The 24,822-nt window shown below is 53.5% G+C and overlaps 12 protein-coding genes across 12 annotated transcripts; 4 read left to right on the top strand and 8 right to left on the bottom strand.

Moving 5' to 3' along the window:
- Positions 1–39: 39 nt before the first annotated feature.
- Positions 40–1,762, bottom strand: EI97DRAFT_396368 (bifunctional protein). Its single transcript, XM_033796335.1, has 3 exons — positions 1,208–1,762; positions 432–1,152; positions 40–383 (listed from the first exon to the last, which is right to left on the bottom strand). Exons 1-3 carry the CDS (start codon positions 1,390–1,392, stop codon positions 300–302), a joined length of 990 nt encoding a protein of 329 aa, XP_033655072.1. The 5' UTR covers positions 1,393–1,762; the 3' UTR covers positions 40–299.
- On the top strand, positions 1,367–5,211 carry EI97DRAFT_489069 (MMS19 nucleotide excision repair protein-like protein; the record flags this gene model as incomplete). Its single annotated transcript, XM_033802209.1, has 7 exons — positions 1,367–1,872; positions 1,928–2,017; positions 2,072–2,134; positions 2,188–2,320; positions 2,378–2,478; positions 2,526–2,674; positions 2,722–5,211. Exons 1-7 carry the CDS (start codon positions 1,791–1,793, stop codon positions 5,209–5,211), a joined length of 3,108 nt encoding a protein of 1,035 aa, XP_033655071.1. The 5' UTR covers positions 1,367–1,790.
- Positions 5,212–5,593: 382 nt separating this feature from the next.
- EI97DRAFT_375072 (heavy metal translocatin) lies at positions 5,594–8,923 on the bottom strand (the record flags this gene model as incomplete). The annotated part of the gene is made up of 1 exon (XM_033795483.1): positions 5,594–8,923. The coding sequence occupies one exon, from the start codon at positions 8,921–8,923 to the stop codon at positions 5,594–5,596; it is 3,330 nt and encodes a 1,109-aa protein (XP_033655070.1).
- A 153-nt stretch (positions 8,924–9,076) lies between these two features.
- On the bottom strand, positions 9,077–9,448 carry EI97DRAFT_374662 (uncharacterized protein; the record flags this gene model as incomplete). Its single annotated transcript, XM_033795465.1, has 1 exon — positions 9,077–9,448. A coding segment is annotated over one exon (372 nt), but the record flags the coding sequence as incomplete, so codon positions are not given.
- A 582-nt stretch (positions 9,449–10,030) lies between these two features.
- EI97DRAFT_416491 (uncharacterized protein) lies at positions 10,031–11,445 on the bottom strand (the record flags this gene model as incomplete). The annotated part of the gene is made up of 3 exons (XM_033796894.1): positions 10,031–11,170; positions 11,223–11,294; positions 11,352–11,445. The coding sequence occupies 3 exons, from the start codon at positions 11,443–11,445 to the stop codon at positions 10,311–10,313; spliced, it is 1,026 nt and encodes a 341-aa protein (XP_033655068.1). The 3' UTR covers positions 10,031–10,310.
- Positions 11,446–11,980: 535 nt separating this feature from the next.
- Positions 11,981–12,952, top strand: EI97DRAFT_449623 (uncharacterized protein; the record flags this gene model as incomplete). The annotated part of the gene is made up of 2 exons (XM_033800230.1): positions 11,981–12,236; positions 12,297–12,952. The coding sequence occupies 2 exons, from the start codon at positions 11,981–11,983 to the stop codon at positions 12,950–12,952; spliced, it is 912 nt and encodes a 303-aa protein (XP_033655067.1).
- EI97DRAFT_296624 (uncharacterized protein) lies at positions 12,842–14,903 on the bottom strand. Its single transcript, XM_033794489.1, has 3 exons — positions 14,070–14,903; positions 13,003–13,689; positions 12,842–12,939 (listed from the first exon to the last, which is right to left on the bottom strand). Exons 1-2 carry the CDS (start codon positions 14,847–14,849, stop codon positions 13,072–13,074), a joined length of 1,398 nt encoding a protein of 465 aa, XP_033655066.1. The 5' UTR covers positions 14,850–14,903; the 3' UTR covers positions 12,842–12,939; positions 13,003–13,071.
- Positions 14,904–15,040: 137 nt separating this feature from the next.
- EI97DRAFT_500467 (uncharacterized protein) lies at positions 15,041–16,394 on the top strand. Its single transcript, XM_033802664.1, has 2 exons — positions 15,041–15,592; positions 15,644–16,394. The coding sequence occupies exons 1-2, from the start codon at positions 15,110–15,112 to the stop codon at positions 16,283–16,285; spliced, it is 1,125 nt and encodes a 374-aa protein (XP_033655065.1). The 5' UTR covers positions 15,041–15,109; the 3' UTR covers positions 16,286–16,394.
- A 123-nt stretch (positions 16,395–16,517) lies between these two features.
- EI97DRAFT_296370 (uncharacterized protein) lies at positions 16,518–16,961 on the bottom strand. The gene has a single exon (XM_033794486.1). It carries the CDS (start codon positions 16,873–16,875, stop codon positions 16,636–16,638), a length of 240 nt encoding a protein of 79 aa, XP_033655064.1. The 5' UTR covers positions 16,876–16,961; the 3' UTR covers positions 16,518–16,635.
- Positions 16,962–17,046: 85 nt separating this feature from the next.
- EI97DRAFT_374761 (uncharacterized protein) lies at positions 17,047–19,479 on the bottom strand (the record flags this gene model as incomplete). Its single annotated transcript, XM_033795468.1, has 3 exons — positions 17,047–18,343; positions 18,395–18,630; positions 18,694–19,479. The coding sequence occupies 3 exons, from the start codon at positions 19,477–19,479 to the stop codon at positions 17,047–17,049; spliced, it is 2,319 nt and encodes a 772-aa protein (XP_033655063.1).
- Positions 19,480–22,374: 2,895 nt separating this feature from the next.
- EI97DRAFT_432386 (uncharacterized protein) lies at positions 22,375–23,636 on the top strand. Its single transcript, XM_033798154.1, has 4 exons — positions 22,375–22,482; positions 22,535–22,573; positions 22,622–22,841; positions 22,897–23,636. The coding sequence occupies exons 1-4, from the start codon at positions 22,457–22,459 to the stop codon at positions 23,503–23,505; spliced, it is 894 nt and encodes a 297-aa protein (XP_033655062.1). The 5' UTR covers positions 22,375–22,456; the 3' UTR covers positions 23,506–23,636.
- Positions 23,637–23,976: 340 nt separating this feature from the next.
- EI97DRAFT_375027 (Sybindin-like protein) lies at positions 23,977–24,517 on the bottom strand (the record flags this gene model as incomplete). Its single annotated transcript, XM_033795480.1, has 2 exons — positions 23,977–24,319; positions 24,378–24,517. Coding segments are annotated over 2 exons (483 nt in total), but the record flags the coding sequence as incomplete, so codon positions are not given.
- Between the last annotated feature and the right edge of the window lie 305 nt (positions 24,518–24,822).

Raw genomic sequence — 24,822 nt, 5'->3', positions numbered from 1 at the left:
TGATATACCATTTTTCAAAGGGAAGGATAGTCTTTTCACCTGCGCGAGTAGTTTGTACCCCTGTTTCTATGAGAGGGAATGGTTCTGGTCAGTCAAAAGGGCTTTCTGACTAGGTTGTCCAAATTCATGTTGCGAACAGTATCCGATATGCGATCTTCTTTCTATTACCGTGTACAACAGATTGCTCAGGGATTGCTCTATTCGACTCTTATTCAAAACGGCCGCCGTTTATCTAGGGGTATCATTATACTTGAGGTATTCATTCCTCGGTGCAGGTTGCTTATCGCGCTGGAACCGGTCTATTCAGTCGTCTGCACTGCGTCGTCGTGCATCTTGCCCTCCTTCGCCTCTGCCTCAGCTTCGAGCCGGTTTTGCACGATGCGCTGCCCCCGTTAGCAATGTGGTGCGACAGGCGCGAAGAGGCTACTCACCAAGAGATTCCTCAAGAGCACCACAATGGTCACCTTGCCAATGGCAGGGACATAGATGCTCGCCTTCTCCTTCACATCCGGATTGAAGTTCCTCTCGCTCGAGAAGTTGATGCACACGGCGCCGTCCCTGAGCAGGTGCTGCGGCACTTTGTACTTGTCTCCTGGGACACCACTGATGACCACATCGCTGATGGGCAGGCAGTCCTCCAAAGTCCAACCCGGTTTTTCTACGACCTCATGGCGTCGCTTCCGTAATCCTTGGCCTCGAGTGAATTGTTGCACATCGTTGATGTCCACACTGTATACACATGCGCCGTCATTGGCCAGTAGCGCTGCGAGTGGTCTACCTACCACCTCGCTCCTATTGATCACCGTCACTGTGCGCCCATGAAGCCTGTTTCCGTAGGGAAGGATCGTATTGTATATCCTGAGGTATTCCAGGATCTTGATCACAGCCAGCGGTGTGCAAGGCAGGATACTCTTCTTTGTATTCTGCAGGTCCAGGAAGCGGATATTCTGGTACATGTTGAAGATGTAGCGATGTGACAGGCCCTCGACATCCTTGTCGATGGACACAATCTGTTGGAGGTATTGGTCCTGGCGGGAGCCAAAGATGGGATAGTAGACGATGATGCCGTCGACGGCGGGATCGGAGTTCGCATCGAGGATTGCGTCTTCAAGCTCTTCACGGTCGACCTCGCGCAATTCGAAGACAAAGCCACTATGAGAGGAAATTGTTAGCTCCAGACAAGTGTAGTGTCTCGACCGTATCCTACTTCTCATGGCATGTCTTTCCCGTCCATTCCGCATAGACTCGCGCGGCGGGGTCTGCGCTCGCTAGGAATCCGACAAGCTTCGGTTTGTGCGGAATCTTCTTCAGGCCTTCGTGGACCTCTTCCAGGAGGCTCTTAGCAATGTTGTTTGCAAGTACGACCTTGCAATGGGGTTTCTCTTCGGCCATGGGTGTTGACGCAGGGCGGTCGCAGCGCTGCTAGTAGAGGAATTGAAGAGTGTGTCTTTGGCAGAAGAGGCGGAAAACCTGAAGAAGGGGTCAATTCTTCAATACAGCACAAATGATGCGCCTCTGACTCCAAACCCCGTAGAATTAATTGCGCTTCGTGTCCGAGTCTGCTTCGGCGACATGCCCCTCCATGAGCCGACGCCGCCCAACTTTTTTTGTGAAGGCTGCCCCACAGTCGCCGGCATCGGCTCTGTCCAATCAGCGAGCAGACATGCCGCCATCGTCATTGGTATCAATCCCACATTTCCGAACCGCTGTGCGACTTCATATCTGATAGTCGTACCGCTCTCGTCTCCGTGCTGGGACTGGATCCTGGATCTCCTTCCTTTCCCTTCAGCATGTCAGACATCCAACGCTACCTGTTGGACTATGACCGCAACAAGCAGGAAGCGACCGCCGTAGCGCAGCAGTCGGCGAAGCGTGAGTTTCCTCCGCCGCGTCCGCGTGGGGGTGCTATGCTCACGTCTATGTACAGGATTGGAAAATGGCGAGTTGAAGCTGCTCACGCTCATCGGAGAGCTGGGAGAGTATTTGAACAGCGAGGATGCCACTGTCAGGAGTAGAAGTATGTCTCGACACTGGACACCCTCGTGGCTGGCTGTGCTAATCCACAGAGTAGCTGTGGGATACCTCGCCGAGGTCCTGGCCGCTGTTCCGCAGAAGGTCCTCTCCCTTCAGCAAAGTGGGTTCAAGGTGCTGTGAATCAAAGCGGTCTGGTTCTGAGAAATTATTCAGGAAACCTCTTATGCGACTTCGTCCTTTCCCGTATCGAAGACCGCGGAAGTTTAGGCTCGTGCGCGAGAGCACTGATTGCTCTTGAGGAGCGAGGGAAGTGGGAGAATGAGAGAGTTACAAAGATCATGGAATCGTACGTATCCCTGCCTGAAGACCTTATATCGTCGTTATAAGCTTATGCATACCCAAGTTTACTCGAGGACACCCACCCTCTCAGCCAGTACAAACTGCAGAGCGAACGATACCCCGTCCTACGTCTAATAGACATGATGATGGCCAAATACAGAGACGGTAAAGCTTCTTGTTTACAGATATAGGGGAATGCTGATCCAACATAGCCCTACGGAATCTGCACGACTCCTCACCCGACTTCATGTCCAAATTCATACTATACTTTGATGGCGAGAAAGACCCCCGGAACCTCATGATTGTCTTTGCCATCTTGAAGGTTCCTATGACGGAATGGAGTATCGGTGCCGACGCTCAGGTAGGCGTTGTAGACCGAGGTATAAGCTTCCAGGCTGATGTCGACAGCTGCTGTTTGATGCCGTCTTCAATTACTTCCCCATCACCTTCCGACCGCGTCCCGAAGATCCCTACGGGATAACTGCTCAGGACCTAAAGGACCGTTTAAGAGAATGCATTGCTTCCACCCCGGACTTTGCTCCCTACGCTTTCCCTGCCCTGTTGGATAAACTGGATTCCACATCAATGAACACGAAGCGGGACGTCTTACAGGCCATCACGGCTACCGCCTCGGAATACGGCCATCAGACGATGTCACTGTACTCAATCACCCTTTGGGATGCCCTCAAATTCGAAATTCTGAACGTACAAGAGGAGGACCTTGCAGAAGAAGCGCTTAATGGCCTGGCAGCGATCGCAAAGACTCTATCACAAGGCACAGCAGGGCCATTCGAGGCATACCTTCGGCCTATAATGAAGGAGTGCAATGAACATCTGGAAGATGCCCCTACGAAACAGTCGCAAGCCTCTGCAAGGATATTGAGTAAGATCGCTGACGTATCGGCTGGCGTGTGCAACACCCTGCTTTCCGGAATTCTCCCCCATCTCCTTCGTCTATTCCAGACTGCGGATACTATTGCAAAAAGAAGGGGTTTGCTGGAGGTCATGGTTCAAATGATTCGCGCAAACATCCACGTTTACGGGGATTGGCGCTCGATTGGCACAGCTGGAGAGCATCCTCCTGTCAATACCTTGATACAATTCAAGGATCAAGCGTTGGAAGTCATGTTGAATGGCCTAGAGACCGCTCCTGTCAAAGAAGTCTCCTTCCGTATGGTCTGTTTAGATGGCCTGCTACGGTTGGCCCAGGTACGCGAACTCCTCAGCGACGAAGACATCGGCAGAATTATCGAATTGTTCCATTCGATAGTCATCCACGAAGAGTCTTATGGCAAGGACGAAGTTAAAGAAGCGGCCATTAGTGGACTCGTCGATATTGCACATCAGAAACCTTCGCTGGTCGTCGACAAGGCTTTCCCAGCCTTCATGGCACAACTTCCGGACAGTGATTCTGACGGCTCGAAAGGGTACGTCCAGATACTGGAGGCTTTCGCTAAGCTGGCGAGCGAAGAGCGGGTGTTCGATACGGTCATCGTACGACTGAAGAACAAATTCCATACCGCAGTAAAGCAGAATGCATCGCGCACCTACATTGTCGCACTTCTTTCCGCTATCTTGTACGCTCTCAACGCCAATATTGGAAAGGTTGAGCAGGCCCCTGGTGCCACACTCTACTATCAGGATATTGTTCTTCCTCTCTTAAGAATGGCTTCCGGAACAGAGGGCGAACGCCCGAAGGCATTCGAAGATGAAAGAACTCTTGACCTAGTTGGGAGGATATGCAATGTGATCCTGAGATATCAGTCTGTTGAGCTGCAGAGCCAGATTTCGCCAGAACTGTACACTCTTTTCAAGGGGGTGCCGCAGGACCGGGTGCCGCCTTTCAACAGCAGCACGCCTCCCGAACAAACTAAGACAATGGTCGTGTCCACGCACTTGCTGGCCTCTTTCCGCAAAGAAACCGCACTACCATGCGAGGTGCAGGTACTCATATCCTCTTTGGTAGACTTCTCCCAGCAAACGTATATATCGAGTCCGGTGCGCTCAGCATCGCTCCGTCAAATATCCCTGCTATTTAACAAGTACATCCCGACCCCTTCGCTCAGGACCTGCATGGAGCCCCTGATCAACCCACCCGTCGACCTCTTCTCGACTGAAAAGCTCGACCCATCGAGGATACGCATCATCTTTGCCTGTCTGAGAGCCTTACTCCTCCGAAACAGTCCGTCTCTATCATCACTCTACCCTCGTCTCCTATCGTTTCTATCACACCCGACGCAGGGCGCGACGGTCGCAAGGGGTTTCGCGACCCTGCTCCAGCCGGACGACTTGCTAACGAAGCAAAATCACTGTCAGATATCCGGCCTGCATAAACAGAAATCTTTCGCACTATTAGTCCCCAGCATCACGCAATCATTCCGAGAAGCAAGTCCCGAGATGAAACCGAACTATCTGATCGCGTTGAGTGGCATACTAAAGTGGATACCCTTCGAGGTCGTGGTCGAGGAGGTGGTACAGCTAGCGCCGCTGTTGCTCCAGAGTCTCGATCTTCGAGGCGAGGACCTTGTCAAAGAAGCCGCCATTGGCACGCTTACGTCCATTGTCCAGGAGAGTCCCAAAGCCGTCGAAGGCCACGCGGGGGCTCTCATCGCCCGCCTCTTGGATAATTCCACGCCCTCGCCGAGTCGAAACGCACCCATGGCTGCTGCGGGCGTAACGGAGTCTACCACCACACCGGCTCGTGTCCGCGCAATGGCACTCGTATGCTTGACTTTGGTGGCTCAGAAGTTCAGGCAGGAAATTGTGTTGCCGTATCGCAAGCAGGTCGTCAAGATGTTGACTGGGGCGTTGGATGATAAGAAACGCGAGGTGCGGAGTGCGGCTGTCAAATGCAGGACCACATGGATCGTAATAGATGAGCCAGGTGACGATGACTGATTACAAACTTGTTGAAACGCTACTTCGAAGCCTGGATTTACTTTTCAGAGGACGATGTGCTAGATCTACATCTGCACGTACAGTTGCCGACGCACGGTTCGTTGTTCAATGGAAACAAGACAAGAATACAGTGTCAGATGCAAGGTTGGTATTGCCTGTTGATAGATGACTATCAACATCCGACAACAGGAATTCACTCCAGGATGGTGAGCACGTGTGAGTTGTTTAGACATTACGTTGGTGAAAAACCTCTATTCATCAGTGAGTGTATGTATCTACACCAATTCCGATCCATCCAGACTGTTCTCTTTCCAAATGCGATACCTGCGAAAATGAATGACTCGTCATCCACCGCCATGGAGAAAGAGTATCCTCAATCACTTCACGCTATGCCCTGATTCTCCACCTCATTATCAGCCTCCTTCCTGTCCCTGAACCCCACTGCTGGGATCCTCGTCCTCAAGGCCAAACTGCTACAAACAACGCTCACCGAACTCAGTGCCATTGCCAAACTCGCCCACACGGGATCCAACCTCACATGCTTCTCGCCACCGTCCCCCATGCCCATGCCACCCTCCATGCCCACGCCATTATGATGCATGGCCATGTGGGTCGTGCCGGTCTTGATCGGATAGAGGACGCCGGCGGCCACGGGCATGGCAATCAAGTTGTAAACCAGCGCCCAGCCGAAGTTGAAGTAGACGCGGCGGAAGACGACGCGGCTGAGGTCCAACAGCGTCAGCAGGGTCGTCAAATGCGAGTTGATCAGGATGAATGAGGAGGATGAGAGAGCAATGTCGGAGCCGGAGCCGATGGCGATGGAGAGGTCGGCCGTGCTGAGGGCGGGCGCGTCATTGATGCCGTCTCCGACCATGGCGATGATGGCACGTTTGGGGGCTTGCTTGCGAGTGTGAAAGCGGGAGAGCAAAGGGATGCGGAAGAGGGAGGTTTTGTTGGTCTTTGTGAGCGTGCGTTGAAGGTACTTGATCTTCTCCGCCTTTTGGTCGGGGAGGACGCCGGCGATGATGTTGGATGAGGGGATTCCGACCTGAGCGCCGACAGCGTTGGCGGTTATAGGGTTGTCGCCTGACAGCATCCACACGTCCAGGCCGCGGTCTTTGAGTGCTTGGATGACTTTGATGGCTTCCGGTCGTAGGGCATCGGCAATGCCGAACATGGCTGCCAGTTCCCACCTGTGCTCCGCCACTGACGACGGTCTTGCGGTCGCAGACGGAGCCGCCGGGCTTGACGGCCTTTGGTTCTGCGCTTGAATGAGCGGATGCAAGAGAGCTACCAAAGCCACTGAACGGCCTTTAGCCTTCCAAGATTGGAGTCGTGCAGCATCGTCCCCTGAAATGGACACACGGTGATCTGCCATGTAGGCTTCGTTCCCAATAATCGCAACTATCTCTTTGCCATCCTGGCAAAAAGTGCCTTTGAGACCCTTCCCGGGAACTTCATCGAGACTTTTCGCAGCAGGCGTTTTCGTTCCCCGCGTATTGCAGAAGGAGACGAGAGCACGAGCGATAGGGTGGCTGCTGCTTTCCTCCAAGGCCTTGACGATACCAAGAACAAGAGACTCATCTTGCGCTTGTGCAAACGCGTGATCGGTCACAGAAGGATCTCCCCCTTGGGTAAGAGTGCCAGTCTTGTCGAACACGATGCAGTCCAGGGAGCTCGCCTCCTGGAACGCCTCTCCGCCGCCTTTGACGAGAATTCCATGTTTGGCTGCAAGTCCGCCGCCGACAAAAAGAGCAGTAGGCGCTGCTAAGCCAATGCCACATGGACATGCGATGACGAAAACCGCGATGGCGAATCGCAAAGACCAGAGCGCCCATCCACCTGAACCTTCGTTCTTCCAGCCCTTTGGAATAACCCCGGACGTACCGAGACTGAGCCATACTACCCACGTGACTATGGCAATGCATACAACGAAGGGCACGAAGTGACTGGTGATGGTGTCTGCCACGCGCTCCACAGGTGCACGGCGTGTTTGCCCTTCCCGAACAACATTGATGATTTGATCGAGCATTGATGTTCCCGAGATGGTGGTGATCCTGACCTTGATAGGCTGGCCCCTGTTGATTGTGCCGGAGTAGACAATGTCGCCAGCTTCCTTCTTTACCGGTCTTGACTCCCCTGTGAGGCTGGATTCGTCAAAGTTACAGTTGCCCTCGATGATTATTCCGTCAAATGGAGGAGATGTCCCATGCGGTACCCGAACAATGTCACCAATCTCTAGAAGATCCGTCGCAATTTTCCGATCGCCAGTCTCGGATTCCACGAGTATAGCTTCCTCGGGTCGCAGCTTGCCAAGCGAGGTGACGGCATCGCCGGTTTTAGCCTTGCTGTAGGCCTCCAGGAATCTTCCGATAAGGAGAAACATGGTCAAGAATACCACAGCGTCAAAGTAACTGTCAGTCATACCACCCGAAGACTGCTTCGTGGCCGCCAGAGCCAGCTCCACGACGGAAGCGAAGTAAGCAATACTGGTGCCCAAGGACATGAGCATGTTCATGCTGCCAAAACGAGTGAACCGTTGAAGGATCGGGATGCGGCTGCCAGGTCTCCAAATGGCGCGAATCTCTTTGATTGCGCGAACATGGAAGATGTCTGCGGCGAAGAAGTACACTGGAGTGGCAAGTATGAAAAGTGCCCAGGTAGTCCGTGTGACATTGCCAGCCCACATGGGTTCCATGATGTACTGACGAATATGATTCTTGGGGTTAACCAAACTCATGAAGACGATGCCAATCAGAAATGTGGGTATTGCCACAGTGATCGAAAGGAGCATGCGGAATAGGATGTGCCTCCTCTCCCGCAAGTGCACTTCCCGAGCTCTGTCTTCGATGGTTGGGGCATGGTAGATCCTTGGCTGGAACGCTGGATCCAGATCCTTGATCGTCTGGAGGATATGTCGGACTGTAAAATCGGGCGGAGCAGGGAGATACGTAAAGGTGAGTTTAGGCGCCTTGGACGTCAGACGCGGATTCTTGAATTCGAAAGTGTAGTTCGTTCCGTATCGTTCTTCGAGGCCCCGTGTAATCCTCCCAGGACAATGCTGGCAATACATCCCATCGACACGGATACTGACCGTTCTTTCCACAACCTCCCTCTTACCGTCATCTTCGGCTACGATACTGTCGAGGGTAGCATCAAACCCAGCATCCTCGATACTTTCTTGGATCTCGGGTAGATGGTCTTTCCCAGTGAAGATGACGGAAGCGCTATTTGACAGGAGGTTCACGTCGACCTGATCTACCCAGGGGCGATGGCTTCTGATGGCTTCGGTGACATGACCAACGCACGAACTGCAAGTCATGCCGCTTATAGCGTAGACGGCTCTCCAACGTTTGTCATGATGAATCGGCGAAATTGCACTTCTTTGAGCCGGATGGTGGGGTTCAGCCTCTGTGATGTTATCCACGGTAGCATCAAAACCAGTGTCCTCGATGGCGGTTACGATCTCGTCGACCCGGTGCTTGCCTTCATATATGACAGTGCCGCTGTGTGTGAGGAGGTTGACATCTATTGATCGGACAAACGGTAATTGTTGAACAGCTCGGGTGATGCTGCTCACGCAAGAGCTGCAAGTCATTCCCCCGATGCTCAGTGTGGCTTTGTAGAGATCAGGTGTAATGACTGCATTAACGACCACTAGGTCGTCCGTAGCTGGAGACAATGACCCTGATGAATCGAAGCCATCGTACATGTTTATCTTTTCGGCGTGGATGACAGCGGGTTCTGATTTCAGGCCCTCTGCCTCGGCCTTACACTGCTCGCAATGCTCGACATGTCTTTGTCGCTTCTCCATATCCTCTGGCCTCGTTGGACTGCTGGAGAAGATGCCAGATGCTCCCGATCTGATCCACTTGGACACTGCTTGATCCAGACTGTGTTTCCACACGGGATCGCGCGGCTCAGTGCCGAATACCTCGATAGGGTCGTTGGAGGAGGTCTGGTTCTGAAAGATGCTGTGTATGTCGAATCCTGCCGTTTCCAAGGAGTCGCGAATCGTGTCCAAGGCAAGGGATGCCTTGTGGCGTATGACGACGTAATGGGAAACAAACGACTGAGAGATGAATTCAGGCGCTGGACTCAGAGCAGCCAGGGCTTCCTGAATGCTAGCCACGCATGACGGGCAGTGCAGGTTTGATATGAATATTGTTGTTGTCACCATGGCCGGGGAGGGATCCCGCAATTTGCCCAAACAGCGGGTAGGGCCTGGTTGTGACATTTTTCCGCAATAGGGCTGTCCCGTGAACGCGACGATGTGGTGTAATCTATCCGCTCTTGGAATCCCTGGGAATGGGGTGCAGGGCGCAGGCGTGAGTGGTAGTGTGGTGTGCAGTTGATTAAACTTGATAGCCGACAGTACAACCGGCAAGTCTTAATATAGGGGAATATTGCAAAAAGGAAGGGACAACCAAAGGTGCAATGGAGGCCTTGAATGATATATGTACGAGGGGCAAGAGCGGAACATTCTGGCAGAGATGATAATGGAAGAGCACGTCCGTAGTGTAGAGTGTCGTCTGCATCCATTGTGTTGAGTGTCGTGGTGGCGAACGCACAAGTCCCGCAACGACTACTGGGTCGCACTTGTCGCGCAGAGCCGCACATGTCGCGCTGCGGGCCGGTTTGGGCACCCCACAATCGTGGCAAGCAGGCCAATCTGGTGGAGATGGAGATTGCATCGGGTCATACAGAGGGCATGCCGATGTCACACAGACGTCGAGATGAAGATGACGGTGCTGAGGCCCGGCTACATGCATCTCACTATGATACCGATATGGCACGGATCCGTCTATTCATGGACAAGGCTTTGGACAAGCTTTTCGCTACCCCCGCACTTCGTCTCCATTAGGCTAGCCTTTCCTTTCTCCAGCGACAAGGACAGATAAGAGGAATGTAGTGTTCAATGTCTCCTCAGCGAAGCTAGAAGGTTGTAGTTGGACTTTGTAGTTATAAGTTCTGCCTTGTGCACCTGACGAACCTCCTCTTAGTAGTAGATATGCTAAACTGGCTGATGGGTACGGAATCCAAGTTTATCCGTCAACGAAATAACCCGATGGAATGCTTGAATCCAGATTTGGCAGGCATCACCCTTCATCCCCGTGTTCTTTCTCCCAGTTGAGGTGGTCTATCGTAGCCCGCGCCGCCTCGAGCTCGGCCTGCAGTGTATTGTTTCGTAGAGACAGTTCCATATTCTTCGCTTCCTCCGCCTTGATACGCAGGCGGAGTACCTCCTTGGCCTTTGCATTCCCTTCGGCTCTTCTGGAGTGTTTACCCAGGACTGCTCGCAGCTTGGCAGATGCCTGCTCATGAAGATGCACCTTCTCTTCTTGAAGTAACTGGAACACTTCGTCCACGAGTCCCATCTCTGAGCGTGCGGTATTGGGTTCCTTGAAGCGTGATGGCGTTGGCGTCTGGAAGGGTGACGGTATGGGAGACTCAGAATACGATGCTGCTCCGCTAGGTCTACTCTTGGACGGCGTCGCGAACTCGCCTGCTTCCCGCAATCCGCCTTGGAGTTGATACATGGGTCGGCTCTCATCCGTCTGAGGTGTGGGTATGCCGCCACGCGCATTATCCCAGGGAAGTCTCCTCCTCGGAGTTGTGTACATGTCCTGCTTTGTTGCCTTCCTGGGAGGCTCACTGGTTGCCGCCGCGAGAAGCTCATCCCCCGATATAGAATCCAACGAGTCAAGGCCAAAGTCATCACTGTCCTCCGATGATCCCCGCCTGCGCTTCCTCCGAGCATCGGGTGGCGCCGCCTCTATTGTATACGGGGGCGGAGGGCTGGCGACTCTCCGAGGTTTCGAGGGAGTACGGTTGGTATGTTCAGGCTCGGAGCGGGAATTGTTCAGCAGAGCACGCTCTTCTCGAGGCTTTGCATCGTCGTCCCAGAGGAAGAATTTGCATCGGTTCACATCATCCTGCTGTTTCTGACAGGTGTAGACTACCAGCTCGTCAGCGCCATATTCACGACGGACAGAATGGTCAAGGCTCACACCAACGGCCTTTATTAGCGCCCGCCTTTTTCGTCTGAAGGTGAAGTGCCGGAAGCCGGGGACTACACTCGCCTGCCTATCCATTAACCCCCGTCGCCTACATACTCCGCACGTAGGTGAAGGTCTCACATTGCCAGACGCCATTGACAAAGAGGCCTCGCGGCTTCTGAGGGAATGAGTGCCGTGTAGCACCTGCTTTATGCGCGCTGCGAATCCCGGACATTGCAAATCGTTGCGCATAAATCAATGAGAAACAAAACGAAAACCTCAACGTTACGCTGTCGTAGTGATCTGGCACTCATGCAAAAGAGGTGGTTGGGATGGACGATCTGATATGAAGCTAGGCAAGGGACCGTGGGCATGAGAGACGGGTGTGGCCCGAGCTCCAAACGCTTTGTGGAGAAAGTGGGACACTCCCGTAACAGTCCCCTAACCTCAATCCGATGTTTCCGTCTGGACCTTCCGAACCATTCTCGAGACTGACACGCGCCTGAACACTTCGCGGCAACGCTCTCTCCTAGTGTAGTGAGGCTTTCCGAACACAATGGGGAAGCCATTGCAATCCTCGACGGGGATTCTTGACACTCTACTCGGGGGAAGGTCCGGTCAAAACACCACGCTGCCTCCACCTGCACCCAGACCCTGGGAAATTCTCAACTATCCGTATCCCATTCCCGAAAAGGAGATATCCATAGCAAGGGCATATCATCAGGACCCTACGCGTCTGCGGATCTTCCAGAGCACCATTGACAACAGCAATGATATCCAGGTTGCTGCGAGCAAGCCCCACGGCACTTCTCCTTGTCCTCTTCTGCATGCTCTTCGGATGGCAACTCATTCTCGGAGGCGATCGCGAGCATGCCCTGTTACAGAATTCCCTCATCGTCTCACCTGAAGAAGCGGCTGCTGCTACCTCACCTTCTGTTCAAGTACCCAGGCGTCTACGTATCGCTGTCATCACCGCTGTCACCGAGGAAAGGTCGTACATCCACTTGTCTCTCAAAAACAAGGATCGTACGTGGCAAGACATCTACTTGCTGTGATACGGATCGCACTGACGCTTCTCTTCCTCAGACTACTGCCGTCGCCACAACTACACCTTCATAGTCGACTTTGAGCAACACTCCCCTTACGGCGTTTGGTGGTGGAAGTACAACATGGTGCAGCGCTTGGCCAAGACTGGAGAATACGACTGGATCTGGTGGGTCGATATTGACACACTGTTCACCAACACAGACATCAAGGTGCACGAGATTATCGAGGATAATCTCAAGCGTGCTCCGAACCCAGACGATATTGATCTGCTGGTGACGCATGACTGTAACGGTCTCAATACGGGCTCGTTCCTTGTGCGCGGCCATAAACGCAGCCTGGACCTGTTCCAAGCTATCGACGAGGTCCGCGCAAGCGTGGCGGAAAAGGAGCACGACAATATTCTCGAGCAGGACGCCATGGGACGGCTGCTCAAGTCGAATCCCGAGGCCGCTGCAAAGTCACTCCGGTTACCCTCGTATCTGATGAATGCGTATCCTCCCGAGATCAGGTGCTACGAGGACAAAACGGTGACAGACATTTCCGCAGAGTGGAAGCCCGGCTACTTTTATATCCATTTTGCTGGCGCAGGCATAGTCGTTGGTGGCCATGATGCTGTGGGTAGGCTGATGAGGAAGTATGAGCAGTATGTCATCTGGGGAGACTGGAGAACCTTCTACGAAAACTATGAAAGATAGTGAGGTTATCGCTCATGGTGGCTTGTGGGACAGAGGGACAGCAGCCTTACCATTCCTCGAACGCACCATATTAATCCTCTTCTCAATATTCATCCTCCTACATCACTTCTCGATATCCATCATGCCTGTTCGTTGTTGTGTTGTCTTGCTCTGTTGTCCTCTCCAACATCAAATCTCTCCAGAAGCCCTACATCCCACCCCTGAAAGCGTCGAGCGCTGACAGGTAACAGCTGCTGGCTCTCTTCTAAAGCGGAGTGTAGCTCATCGAATAACTCTTGTGGAAAGCTTACTTCCTCGACAGAGGCCGGTTCCGCCTCTCCTGGCTTAGGCGGACTCCATTCCTTCTTCTGGTAGAAGATCTTCATAGCTCGCGTTGGGTCGTTGCGGGGTTCTTTGTGAGAGGGTACGGATGAGGAGAAGAGGAGGTCGGGGGTGAAGACCCAGATGAGGAGCGACGGTACGCTCGCGCCGTCGGTATCGGCATGTACATGGAACTTCCTAATGCCCAGGTTTTCGATCAGGAAGAGGAGACGGGCAGAAATCCACTTCTGAATGCTGTATGTATGGGCGGAATGTGCTGGTGATGCGCTCGGAAGGGATGGCCCTGCAGCCCCGATGCTGAGGGCCCATTTCCAGACCCGCCAGCCGCTCGCTTGTTCATCGAGCACTCCGAGGACGTGGCTGCAGGCTTTACAAGTGAGGAGATTCCTTGGGCTATCCGAGCTACGGGCACCAGACTACACTGCGTTAGACGATGGCCTTGACGATAGAGAGGAGAATGATATGTGGAAAACAGGATTGCATTGACGAGAGGAGGTGAATTAAGATAGAAATGTAGCCCGGACTTTATCCCAACACTTCCAAGGGTCTCGGAAAGTGTCAGTGGAATGCAGGCCGCTCACCCACGCCACCGGCCGCCCATCGACCATGCGGACGAGGATGCACCGATGCCGTAGGTCGTGTAGGAGACCGTTTTTCTCGGGTGGGTAGTATCGATGACTTTGCCATGGAGAGACTAGAGCCATCTTCTTGTCGCCCTGTATCGACGTGCAAAAGAAAAGAACAGGCGCGAAAGTGCTGGATCTGAACGCGTACTTGACAACAAGGAATGACCTACCTGAACGCCTTCGCAGTCTTGCTCAGAGAGCAGAAAGCTCGCGAGATCTATAAAACCAATGCTCTGGATGGCTTTGAGCCTACTTCCTGCGGCATACCCTTTCTTGGAAAAGGTTTCGTGGTGTGCGTGGTCATGCAAGTGGTGTTCATCCGGCTTGTGGCAGTGCCAGAAGTCCATCATCTCGGCCCAGTTCTCATTGGGAAGGTCCCGCCATTCCGTAACTCTTCCAGTGCCCACCACAGGGCTCTGACAGTGCCTGCAAAGAACGCTTAGGGTCTTCATCTCATTGAGCGAGACCGCATCCCACGGTACCACATTAGCCTTCCTCTCGTCGGAGTGGGCGCCCGTGAAGAAGCTACTGCCCTCGCGCTCCTCGACCTCGAGTCGCACGCTTATGTCCTTATTGGGCGGCTCGGCTGGTATCTCCACCACTGCACTTCCTCCTCCCTTCACCTTCATCGGCAGGCGGAGAGTCGCCGACTCGCCTTCGTAGGAAACGGTGATGCAGGTGGCATCGGTGGAGAGCCTTGCCTTGGTATCATGCGTCTTGCCCGTGCGCAGTGAGCCGAAGAGCGTGGCTGTCCGTATGTGGAGCAAGATCTCAGCATACAATACAATCGAGGGTGCGCCTGGCGGCGGCTCGTCCCTGGACAAAGGCGTTGCGTGCAGCAAGTTTGGTGACGCTCTGGCGGTAGCATGAGACGCTGTGGAAATCCTGAGCTTGTCCAGGTCAACACCTAGCTCCTTGAAGGCGGATTCGGGGAGGTCTCCGGGGAGCATGATCGCTCCATGCTGAGTTTTCTGTGTGGTAAATTATCGACACCTCAAGACCAGTGGTGAGGTGAGGTCGGAAGACCCTCCGAAAGGCCGGAGTATATCCGAAACTGTAACCGATTGTGGCTAGCTCCCGCAACACCAATGGCAGGGGTGATGGCCAGGGACGCGAGGGCGGCCTATGCAGCTATCGATCACAAATTGGATGAGGGAAATACCTTCAGAGTGCGGAGAAGAATAAATTCCCCAAGCTCCATCTCGCCAAAATGGCCTCACGCAGAGAAGCACCTTCAGTACCCTCACTAGGCAGGATTGCCGTTATTGGCGGATGCGGCTTCCTGGGCTCTCACATCGTCTCCTTGCTCGTGGAACGACATCCCAAAACCTCCATCGCCGTTCTCGATCTCCGCACAAGCTCAAACCGTAACCTGAGTCCCAATGTTTCCTACCATGACTGCGACATCACCGACTATGAAGGCGTCAAGAGCCTGTTTGAGCGATTGAAACCCGACGGCGTTATCCACACCGCGTCTCCCCACTTCCACCTTGCGCCCGCGATCCACGACAAGGTCAATGTTGGAGGGACGAAGAACCTGCTCAAGGCGGCGCAAGAGACGGGCGTGAAGGCTTTTGTATATACCAGCTCTGCGAGCGTGATCTTGGGCCCGAATGTCGAGCTCGTCAACGCGGACGAAGAGTACCCCTTAGTTGTGGGCGACGCACAGCCGGAGTACTACACAACAACCAAGGTCAGAAAATCCAAGTGTTCATCCAGTACAAGTTTCTCATCACAATCGTAGGCCTACGCCGAAACCGCCGTGCTCGCCGCAAACCGCACACCACCCACCTTCCTCACAACCGCCATCCGCCCCGCGGGTATCTTCGGCGAAGGCGACATCCAGCTCCTCCCCAAGATGGTCACAGCCTACCACAAGGGCCAGACCAAGTTCCAAGTGGGCGACAACAACAATCTCTTCGACTTCACCTACGTCGGCAACGTCGCGCACGGCCATCTCCTCGCTCTACAGGCCCTGCTAGATACACACAAGATGCTGCCTACGGTGCCGCTGGACACAGAGCGCGTCGACGGCGAGGCCTTCTTCATCACCAATGGCCAACCCGTATATTTCTGGGATTTTGCACGCGCCGTCTGGCACGAGGCGGGAGATCGCCTGCCCCTGTCCTCGGTGTGGCATCTCTCGGAAAATGTCGCCATGACCATTGGCGCCATACTCGAGAATCTGTTTTGGGTCATGGGGAAGACGCCGAACCTCACGCGCGCGCAGGTGCGGTATAGCACAAAGAACAAGTATCACAGTATTGAGAAGGCGAAGAGGAGGTTGGGGTATGCGCCCATTGTGGATCTCGATGAGGGGATTCGGAGGGGTGTCCGGTACATCTTGGAGAATGAGAAGAAGGAAAGGGAGAAGAAGGGACAGTAAATATCATTGGCTAGACTAATAGATAGGTATAATTCAGAGGGAACTTCACAGTTCAATAAGATGGATCCAAGACAGGCAGCTTGATACGTGCGATGCCATTTAATAACATTATCTCTACCCATTTTACCTCGCCCAAATACCAAGAACACAGAAACAATTCAACATGTCAGTTTCATAAATAGGACCAAGGCGCGATGGAACAAGCGAATGGATTGCAATAGCCGCTAAAGGCGCTGGAAACACCTGACGTAAATTCATTCCATGACCCCCTCCTTGAGGTGTCCATGGCAGTGCAGAGTGAAGGATCATGGGAGTCATGCTAAAATGCAAATTAAGGCTCGAAAACTTCTTCATTTTGAAGTAGGCAGCCCGGCACTATAGCCAATCATGATAACTATTTCACACCAGATATAATCGAATTGCATCACCTTACACCGCTTGAACGCTCCATTACTGCCTTGATAATAGAGAAGAGAGGCGGATACATGAATCGCTTGGAAAGGAGGAGAGAAAAGCAACGCTATGATATAGTACCTCCACGGCCGTTTGTTCTTGGGTTTTCTGTTATATGTTCCGCGCACTGGGCACATAAATCCAGGGGTCAAAAACTAAGGACCAAGCTCCATCTCTTCAGACCAAGAAGCTTCCGTCGATAGGCACAATGCCAGTGTAATTCAGTTCAGAAGTCGTAAATATTGGAAATGTAAAAAAAAATATCCCGTCTCTATCACCCTGGCGTTCGAGACTACAGATAGTCCTCCTTACTGCTGGTGGGAAGAGTCCATCAAGTCATCCAGGTTGATACCATCATTGGGCCCGGCATACAGGCTGTCGTCGTACTGGCTCGTAAACTGATTGATATCCTGGAAGAAATTGGCGGACGAAGCCTCCGTCATTCCAGCCGGCTGCATATTTTCGAAAAGCGTGAAGTCGGTGCCGGGAAGGTCAAAAGTGAAGCTGTCTTCCATAAAGCCTTCGTCAACGTTCACGCTTGGATTGTAAAGTGTGACGTGCGCTTGGGCTGTGGGCGACAATTGTGGAGCTACCGCCGACAAGGTATTCGACGTGGACGTGTTGGTCATGTTTGGCTGATTGATGGTTGCGGTAGTGTTCATCGGGAATGACCAATCGTCGAACTGGGCCACACCCCATGACGGAGTGGGTTGCTGGACAATGTTATTGAAGTTCCCGTTCATGCCGTTGAAGAGATCTCCATGATTCAACATCGTCTCCTCTGGTGTGAGCGCATTCTCAAAAGCAGTAGGCTCAAATGAAGAATGTCTGGAGGAATACGTGAAATTGGAACCATCGGTTGTCGTGGCCGAGTCTCGGCGATAATCACCAAGATGATCATTCGAGCTAAGCGCTGGTTTGCCAAAGTCATACGAGTAGACTGAGTCCTGCATGAGTGGCATTGTCGGGGAAACCATGAACGGAGTCACTGGTGTGGGGAAAGCGGACATCGGTGTGCTTTGGAACGGAGAAACTGGCGTCGGTGGGCTCTGTGTAGAGCTGCTCACAGTGGGAGCCTTCTTTCGTCCGTTGCTCTTGGATCGCACGTAGGTCCAGCCGTGTGCTTTCTCCATATGCTGCTTGCAGTTTGATTCGCGCTTGGATTTATACTCGCAAGGAGGATACTTGCACTTAAACTGAGGTGGGGCAGCGGAGTGCTTGTCGTTGACGTGTCTATCACGTTCCTTCTCAGTCGGCCAGCCGAGCTCGAAATATTTGCACTTCTCTTCGGTACACTTCCAAGGACGAGAATGCGTCTTCTCGTGCTTCGTCAAGTCACAAGGCCGTTTGAATACTTTATCGCACTCACGGCACACATGCTCCACATCTCCCGGCTTTTCAGACTTTCTGCGGCGGGCCATGGACCGAGTGACACTCTCGTCATCCATGTCAGCATCAGACAGGGCGCGCTTAGATGCTGCAAAGCCGGTATCAACCTGGTCGGCACCTTCGACCACGGGAATGGTCTTGCCGTTCTTGATCCGGACTATCTCGACGGGCCGGCCATTGTGGGTGAGACCGCCACGGAGGGTGATCTTTTCATCACTGCGTTGTATTAGCTGGAGTTGGGGTGATGATGCAGCAGCACCAGCGTACCGGGAGTAATCCATCTCGTCCAGCTCCTCTCCATTTTCCTCTTTTTGACGGGTGGCGGCCATGATTGCTGCGTAGCGGCGGATCTGTTCGATCAAATCGAGAAAGTAGTTGTTAGTGTATGGGCGATCGGTCGGAAGTCGCTGGTCTTGCTCGGAGAGGTGGTCGACTGTCGCATGCAAAAGCTGGATTGACTGCTCGCAGAAACGCAGATACGATGCGGGTGTCGCCGAGAACTCCTTAAAACCACGGAGAATGCAATGAGCCTTTGCACTCTCGGAAAGATATCGGATACCACTTACCGGTGCCAAGAATATCAACGTCTTCTCAAGGTCTCTGAGGTTACAGATGTTCTTGTTTCCAATGCGTCGAGGGACGTCATTTATCAGTGGGTGGAAGTCTTTGAGGGACTCCTCTGCGAGGATAGGCTTAATGATTAGATCGTGGATCTGTTTGCACGCATGCTCTCCTAAGGTATGTTTTTCTTCCAGGGCGCTTTGAGCGGAGAAGGACTGGGTTACAGCAGAGTGGGAGGAGATTGCTGAAGTGGAAACCGAGCGGCTGTCGCCTTTATATGTGTTAGAGCGTGGTGTCGGCGGATTCGAAGGCGACATGTGCAGCTTACCGAGTTTGGAATCATGCAGGCTGGTTCCAAGACCGCTGTCGGACGCGTGTTCGTGGGGGTTCTGGTCCGCTACAGTCGGTTTGCAGTCAATTTCCATGGGCGTCCCGTCGATGCTGGTATTGTCAAGCATGAAGCTCGGCACAGGGAGAACTTCCGGGTCGTTCAGAATGCTGGCGGCCGACGACTTGTGACCCGCGAGCTTCTTCTCGAAATCTTTGAGAAATTTGGCCACTCGCTGGACACCGGCGTCATTCATCAGCTCCTCGAGGCTCTCGGTACTGGTAGGGGAGCGACGGGGCATGTAGCGATGGTTGTCCAAGTCACAGAGGTCGGATGAAATGGACTTTGGTGACGAGAAGGTGCCGCTCTTGCGAAGTTGCATGGCATGGGTGCTGAGTGAAGGAACCGTGGGGTCCGTTGGCTTAAAGGGCCGGCGGCGGGGGTGTGTCTGGTGTACCGACATGTTGACTGTGACTGGGTGGGAAAGCAGGAGTTGCTGCATCCAGGGTGCACAATCAGCGGGTCGTCCAATGCGGCGAGTGGCTTCCGTCAATGACTCACCGAGACAGTGATAGGGATTGGGCCTTTGGAAGGATGTTCGAAGAGTTGGGTGGGAAAGAGATTGGTCCGGGGAAGTTGGTCGCTACACAGCCTTCTTTTTCAGAGCAGTGACCGAAGCTGGCGGCCTCCAAGGTACGGCAACTGCAGTCTCGTCGGGTTCTCACTGAGCTGGATGACCCCACTCAACCGGAAGGTGAGGAGGGTGCAGGACCAGGAACCAAGGGCTCATGTACCGGGCGAATTGGTTTGGGTAAGAGGAAACAACAGTGACAAAAAGCGAAATGAAAGCCAGTGCAGTCGGTGGACAGGACTGGAAGGGCGCTGGGGGAGACCAGAAGCGGGAGAGCCCTTGGGGAGTCGGTCGATTAAGAGGGCGGCGCAGCACAAGGTGGGATGAAGGGTGCTGGCAGGGTAAGCGTGCTGGCACGGTTCGAGGTGTGCTGCAAAGAACGAAGTGCCACACAAAAGAGCAGGGGCCCAGGTGGAAGGTGACGAGGCCTCAAAAACAAGGCTGAAGTGGAAGGAGAGAAGTGAGAAGAGCGCAAGAGAGGTGAGTCGAAGGAGTTTTGGGGGGCTTGGGAGGAGGTTGTCTGTCGAAGTCGTGGGCTGAGGTTGGATGGATGCCAAGCAGGCAACAGTCGAGCTTGGGCCCTCTACGCGCAACACCCATCCCTTCTGCTTCGCGATTCCCCCGCCGCTGACCAATCCAGGGCAGACGGTACAATAGCGTTCAATAGTCCCATATCCCGAAAACCGTCGTCCGCCACGCATGCTTCAGTGCAGCAATGACGTCCTTCTCCTCGCTGGGGGAACAATAGGATTCGCAATTGCACGCCCATGAATGAACTGAAGGCATCCTCTGCCCACCGGTTTCACCACCACACGCAGACCATGTCCCGCGCGAGAAGAGCGTGACTTGCGGTCAGCTTCCTGTTAGACTACCCATCTAACACTTCTTATTGCTGCTCGCCCAGCGCCCGTGCACAGTTCACCGGTGAAGCCAGATACCAGGGCCGCGGCAAGCATCAATTGGTCCGTCGCGCAGGGTTTGGGGTATTTACGAGCGGTGTTGTCAAGAACATGGGGGCTGTGTCATGTGAAGCGCGAGGCTGCGCAAAGTCTCTCGTCCCGGTCTTATTCCCATGACGTGGAGAGGGAGTCCAGAGTACAAGAGGACAGGCTTGAGTTGCGCAATTCCGCAATACAACTAGTAGCCTGCCGTCTGTATTTTTTTGTGAGCATCTGCGCGGGACTCTCAGTGTCCGACGTCTTTGGCCTTCGTGGCAGGTGCAAGGACAGTTTTAGTACTGGTGACGCTAACACTCACTGGTGCTGCCATCCAGTGGGGGCCAGGGACAGGACTGGTCCGTCGGCCGGAACTGCAATTCACCCATGTACATACACAGTAGAGGACTGTGACAGTACACATGATTTTTAAGGCGCAGCGCAGCTCGCACAATGATGATGTTGAGGGCGAGAGCAATCATCTTCCAAGTTTCGATCCAGGAGCTTCGTCATATTACCTTGTGACTATCGTATAGTCTACTAGAAAGTCATGAGAAAATATCAAAAGCACGAGAACCTCATAGATCCGTGACATGTTTCCATATGGGATTGACTTCGCCTCGATTAACCGCCCGAAGAACACAGCACATCAGTACGCCAGTCCAGATCACTGCGATAGAAAATCCATAGATATAACAAAGAACCGCTCGCCCTCCTCCAGGTAGTCGGCGCCGTCCTTCCAAGATTCCCAGACCACTGATCCCCAACACCGTCCCGAAGTACAGTAGCCCATTGATCAACCCATATGCAAAGCCGAAGCTCAAACTCCAAACGCCATGCTAACGGTGATGGAAACATCACAAAATGAATTATCGTTGGCGTCTGGTTCTACTTTGAGTCGCCGGCCGAGCATTGTGCATCTTTGGTGAGAGGATCTGACTTGCTGTTTCAACCTTAGATGCGGCTCGTGTGGCCCGGGTCCGAGAAGCGGGCGCAGCCTTTGTTCTTTTCTTAGGGACCGCCAGTTCTGCGTTGTTCTCCTTGTCATCCGTGGATATGTCGTCGCTAACACGCTTCATGCCACGCACAGTTTTTGCTGCACCCTTCCCTGAGGGCTTCACGATAGGTCTTGCCGTAGCTGGTTGGTGTGCAGGTGCCGGTCCTGTCTGCGCTGGACGAGTACGGCGCGCCTGGAGGGACGGAGCAGGAGGGGACTGCTTCACTTTCTGGACTTGAGTGGGTTGTTGGGGAATTGGAGGTTCGAGGATATCAATCAGTCTGGTTGTGCGCTTGTTGCTGGGAACCCGGTTGACTCTTCGTTCCAGACGGGATCGAAGGCTGGCGCATTGAGCGTCGCACATCGCAAGGAGCTTTTCTCTTCTCGCATTCACTTGTATCATTAGCCCATGTAACTCCGCGATGAAGCCCAACGACTAACTCTCCAATTCAAGATTTGCACGCATCGCAGCCTTCGCCTCCGCAGACAACGCTATCCGTGGCATTGTTTGTTTTGTTATTGCGCTGTCGTGTATGCGCGTAATGGCGGCACGAGGGGTGGTATAGCAACCTGGAGTTACGATGCGCAAATTCAAGAGCCCCCAGCGTCCACTTCGGCCACAGCAACAGTTAAAAAAGGGTTGGGTGAAGATAGATACAATGTTGACAGTGGGAGTGAGGGTGCCGCGTTTTGGCGTGGGAGCACGTGCCCTCAAGCCACAGGAAATGGTCCGCCACAGCTTGGCACGGACCCGCCCAACCCTGGAAGCTTGACCAACAGCACCTACCTACCTCACTTCCACACCCCTCCAACCTAAGCTTCCCAGCGACAAGCAGCTCCTCATTCCTGAAAGCCTTCCTCGCCCATAGCCTTCAAGATGGTGTTGGAAGCTACTATGATAGTGTACGTTGTTGGGACCTTCACTTTGCGCGCTCTTAAACTGATCATGGACTAGGGTGGACAATAGCGAAAGCAGTCGGAATGGCGACTATGTGTGAGTATCTCTAGTTCAAGTCTACCGATTGAGACTTAACGATATTAGACCTTCACGGTGGGAGGCACAGTGTGATGCTGCGAATCTCATATTCTCCGCGAAAACAGGAGCAAATCCTGAGTCGTCGGTCGGACTCATGAGCATGGGAGGCAACACACCCGAGATCCTCACCACATTGACGACGGATATTGGCAAAATCCTTGATGGTCTTCATCGGACGAAGATAAAAGGCACCTCGCACTTCTCTACGGGACTGAACGTAGCAGCGGTTGGTAGTCATGGCGCCTTCGAATGGTCGCGGCCTTGCTGACATGCTGTCATAGTTGGCCCTCAAGCATCGTCAGAATAAGTCTCAGAAGCAACGCATAATCGTTTTCACCTGTAGTCCGATCGAAGAGGGCGAGAAGGCCTTGATCAAGCTGTCGAAGCGCATGAAGAAGACCGGCATTAGCATCGATATCGTCGCCTTCGGAGAGCTCGGTGACGACACTATACACAAGTTGCAAGCTTTCAACGAGAACTGCCAGAGCGCAGAAGGTTCCCACCTTGAGATAATCCAACCGAGCTCCAACCTGCTCAGTGACACCCTTCTCACAACCCCGATACTAGGCGGCGAGGGTGGCGCCGGAGGAGCCGCCGGGGGTGGTGCAGGTGCTGAGGGAGGCGAAGGCGGTGGCAGCGCCTTCGAATTTGGAGTCGATCCATCTGTTGATCCAGAGCTGGCACTAGCATTGCGGATGAGCTACGAGGAAGAAAAGGCGCGGCAAGAGAAGGAGAAGAAGGCGAAGGAGGCTGCAGAAGGCAAAACCGAGCTAGAAGGTATAGCAGAGGGGGACGAAAAGCAGCCGCTGCTCGATGCCGAAGGTCAGCCGAGCGGCAGCAAGGATGAAACGAAGGATAAGGGCGATGACGACAAGATGGATACTGCCTGACCAGAGCGATGGTTTCTATGAGGTTGAAACAAAATCACAGGCGCCATAGGTATCCGAGCCACATGGCGCGACTGTGGAACTTGTAATGCAATTATAGAATTCCATGAGCGTGTTCTCATTGCCTCACACACTTTTGTGCCGGCAGTACCGCCAGGCCCCCTTAACCTGCCATCGCACATGTGGTGGGTCTTGTGCCCATTTTAACTACCTTTAGCCCAGCCTTCGGATGATGGAGAGACTGCGCCCAACCCAGTGAGAGATGTGATCGAGTCCGGTTGTCAACTTCGTCGGGCAATATCGACTAGCGCAAACTTGTTGTGGCTGTTTCGGTCCTAGAGAGTGCTGACGGCCTCGCATCACAGGATCCAAACGCCGCGGGTCCCACACACTGCAGTACTTTTAGGAGCAGAGGCGTCCAACTCCACAGCCTTTTCAGGGCGATGCTCGATTCACAAACACATTGTGCTGGTTTCAGCTCCTCACTTTTACAAATCCGTCCAAGCCCCTGTCAAATTTCTCGCAGCGGATGGGCATCTCTACGGTATAAAATGGGTTCTTCATGACATAGTCGGAATATAGCTCGTAGATTTTCCGCATCATTGTATCGATATTCGGTTGTGTCGGTTCCGAGAAGAGAAGGAACTTGGTGCCTGTCTGGGTCTGGAAGCACTGCATACGGAAATGGCTCGTTTCTAAGACTTCTAGGCCTGTCGGTCGCGAGGCAAAGGGAGAAGGCGCGAGAGCAGCAGGGTTGCTCGCTGGGTTCGCGGGGGTTGGGACCGCAGGACAGAGTTGCTTTGTGATGGCATGCATGCTACAGACGTCAATCAGCATGTGTATTGCACGATGGTGCTAGGAAAGATGGTTTCTACCCGTGAAATGATCCAGCGAGCATCAACAGATCGTTGCTGCTGAGCTTCTTCAAGCCTGTGTGGAACTCCCGATTGTAGATGAGCCCGCCGGCTTTGCTAATTATGTAGAGCGCAAAGACGACCCTGGACTTCTCAGCCTTTGAAGGTGTGAGCTCAGCGGGTTTTCTCACATGTTGCCAACGCTTGGTTAGGGCGACAAGGCCCAGAAGTACATATCGAGCGCGATCGAAGGGCGGCCACTAGAGCAGGGAATAGTCGAGGTTTAGCATGCCAGTATCGTAGAAAAGAAGGGGCAGAGAAGTGCAACTGAATTGATGGCTCGGCTGCGCAAATCCAGATCTGAAGAGATGCACGGAAGGGAAGGGTCACGGTCCCCCACGATCAGATCCAGCGCACAGACCGTGGTGTTGGCGGCCCGCTTCGACCCCTGCCCCTGCGCTCATGC

The sequence above is a fragment of the Westerdykella ornata genome (genome assembly GCF_010094085.1).
Source record: "Westerdykella ornata strain CBS 379.55 unplaced genomic scaffold EI97scaffold_7, whole genome shotgun sequence".
NCBI lineage: Eukaryota > Fungi > Ascomycota > Dothideomycetes > Pleosporales > Sporormiaceae > Westerdykella > Westerdykella ornata.
Note: the sequence above shows the minus strand (reverse complement) of the source record. Positions and strands in the feature narration are given on the sequence as shown.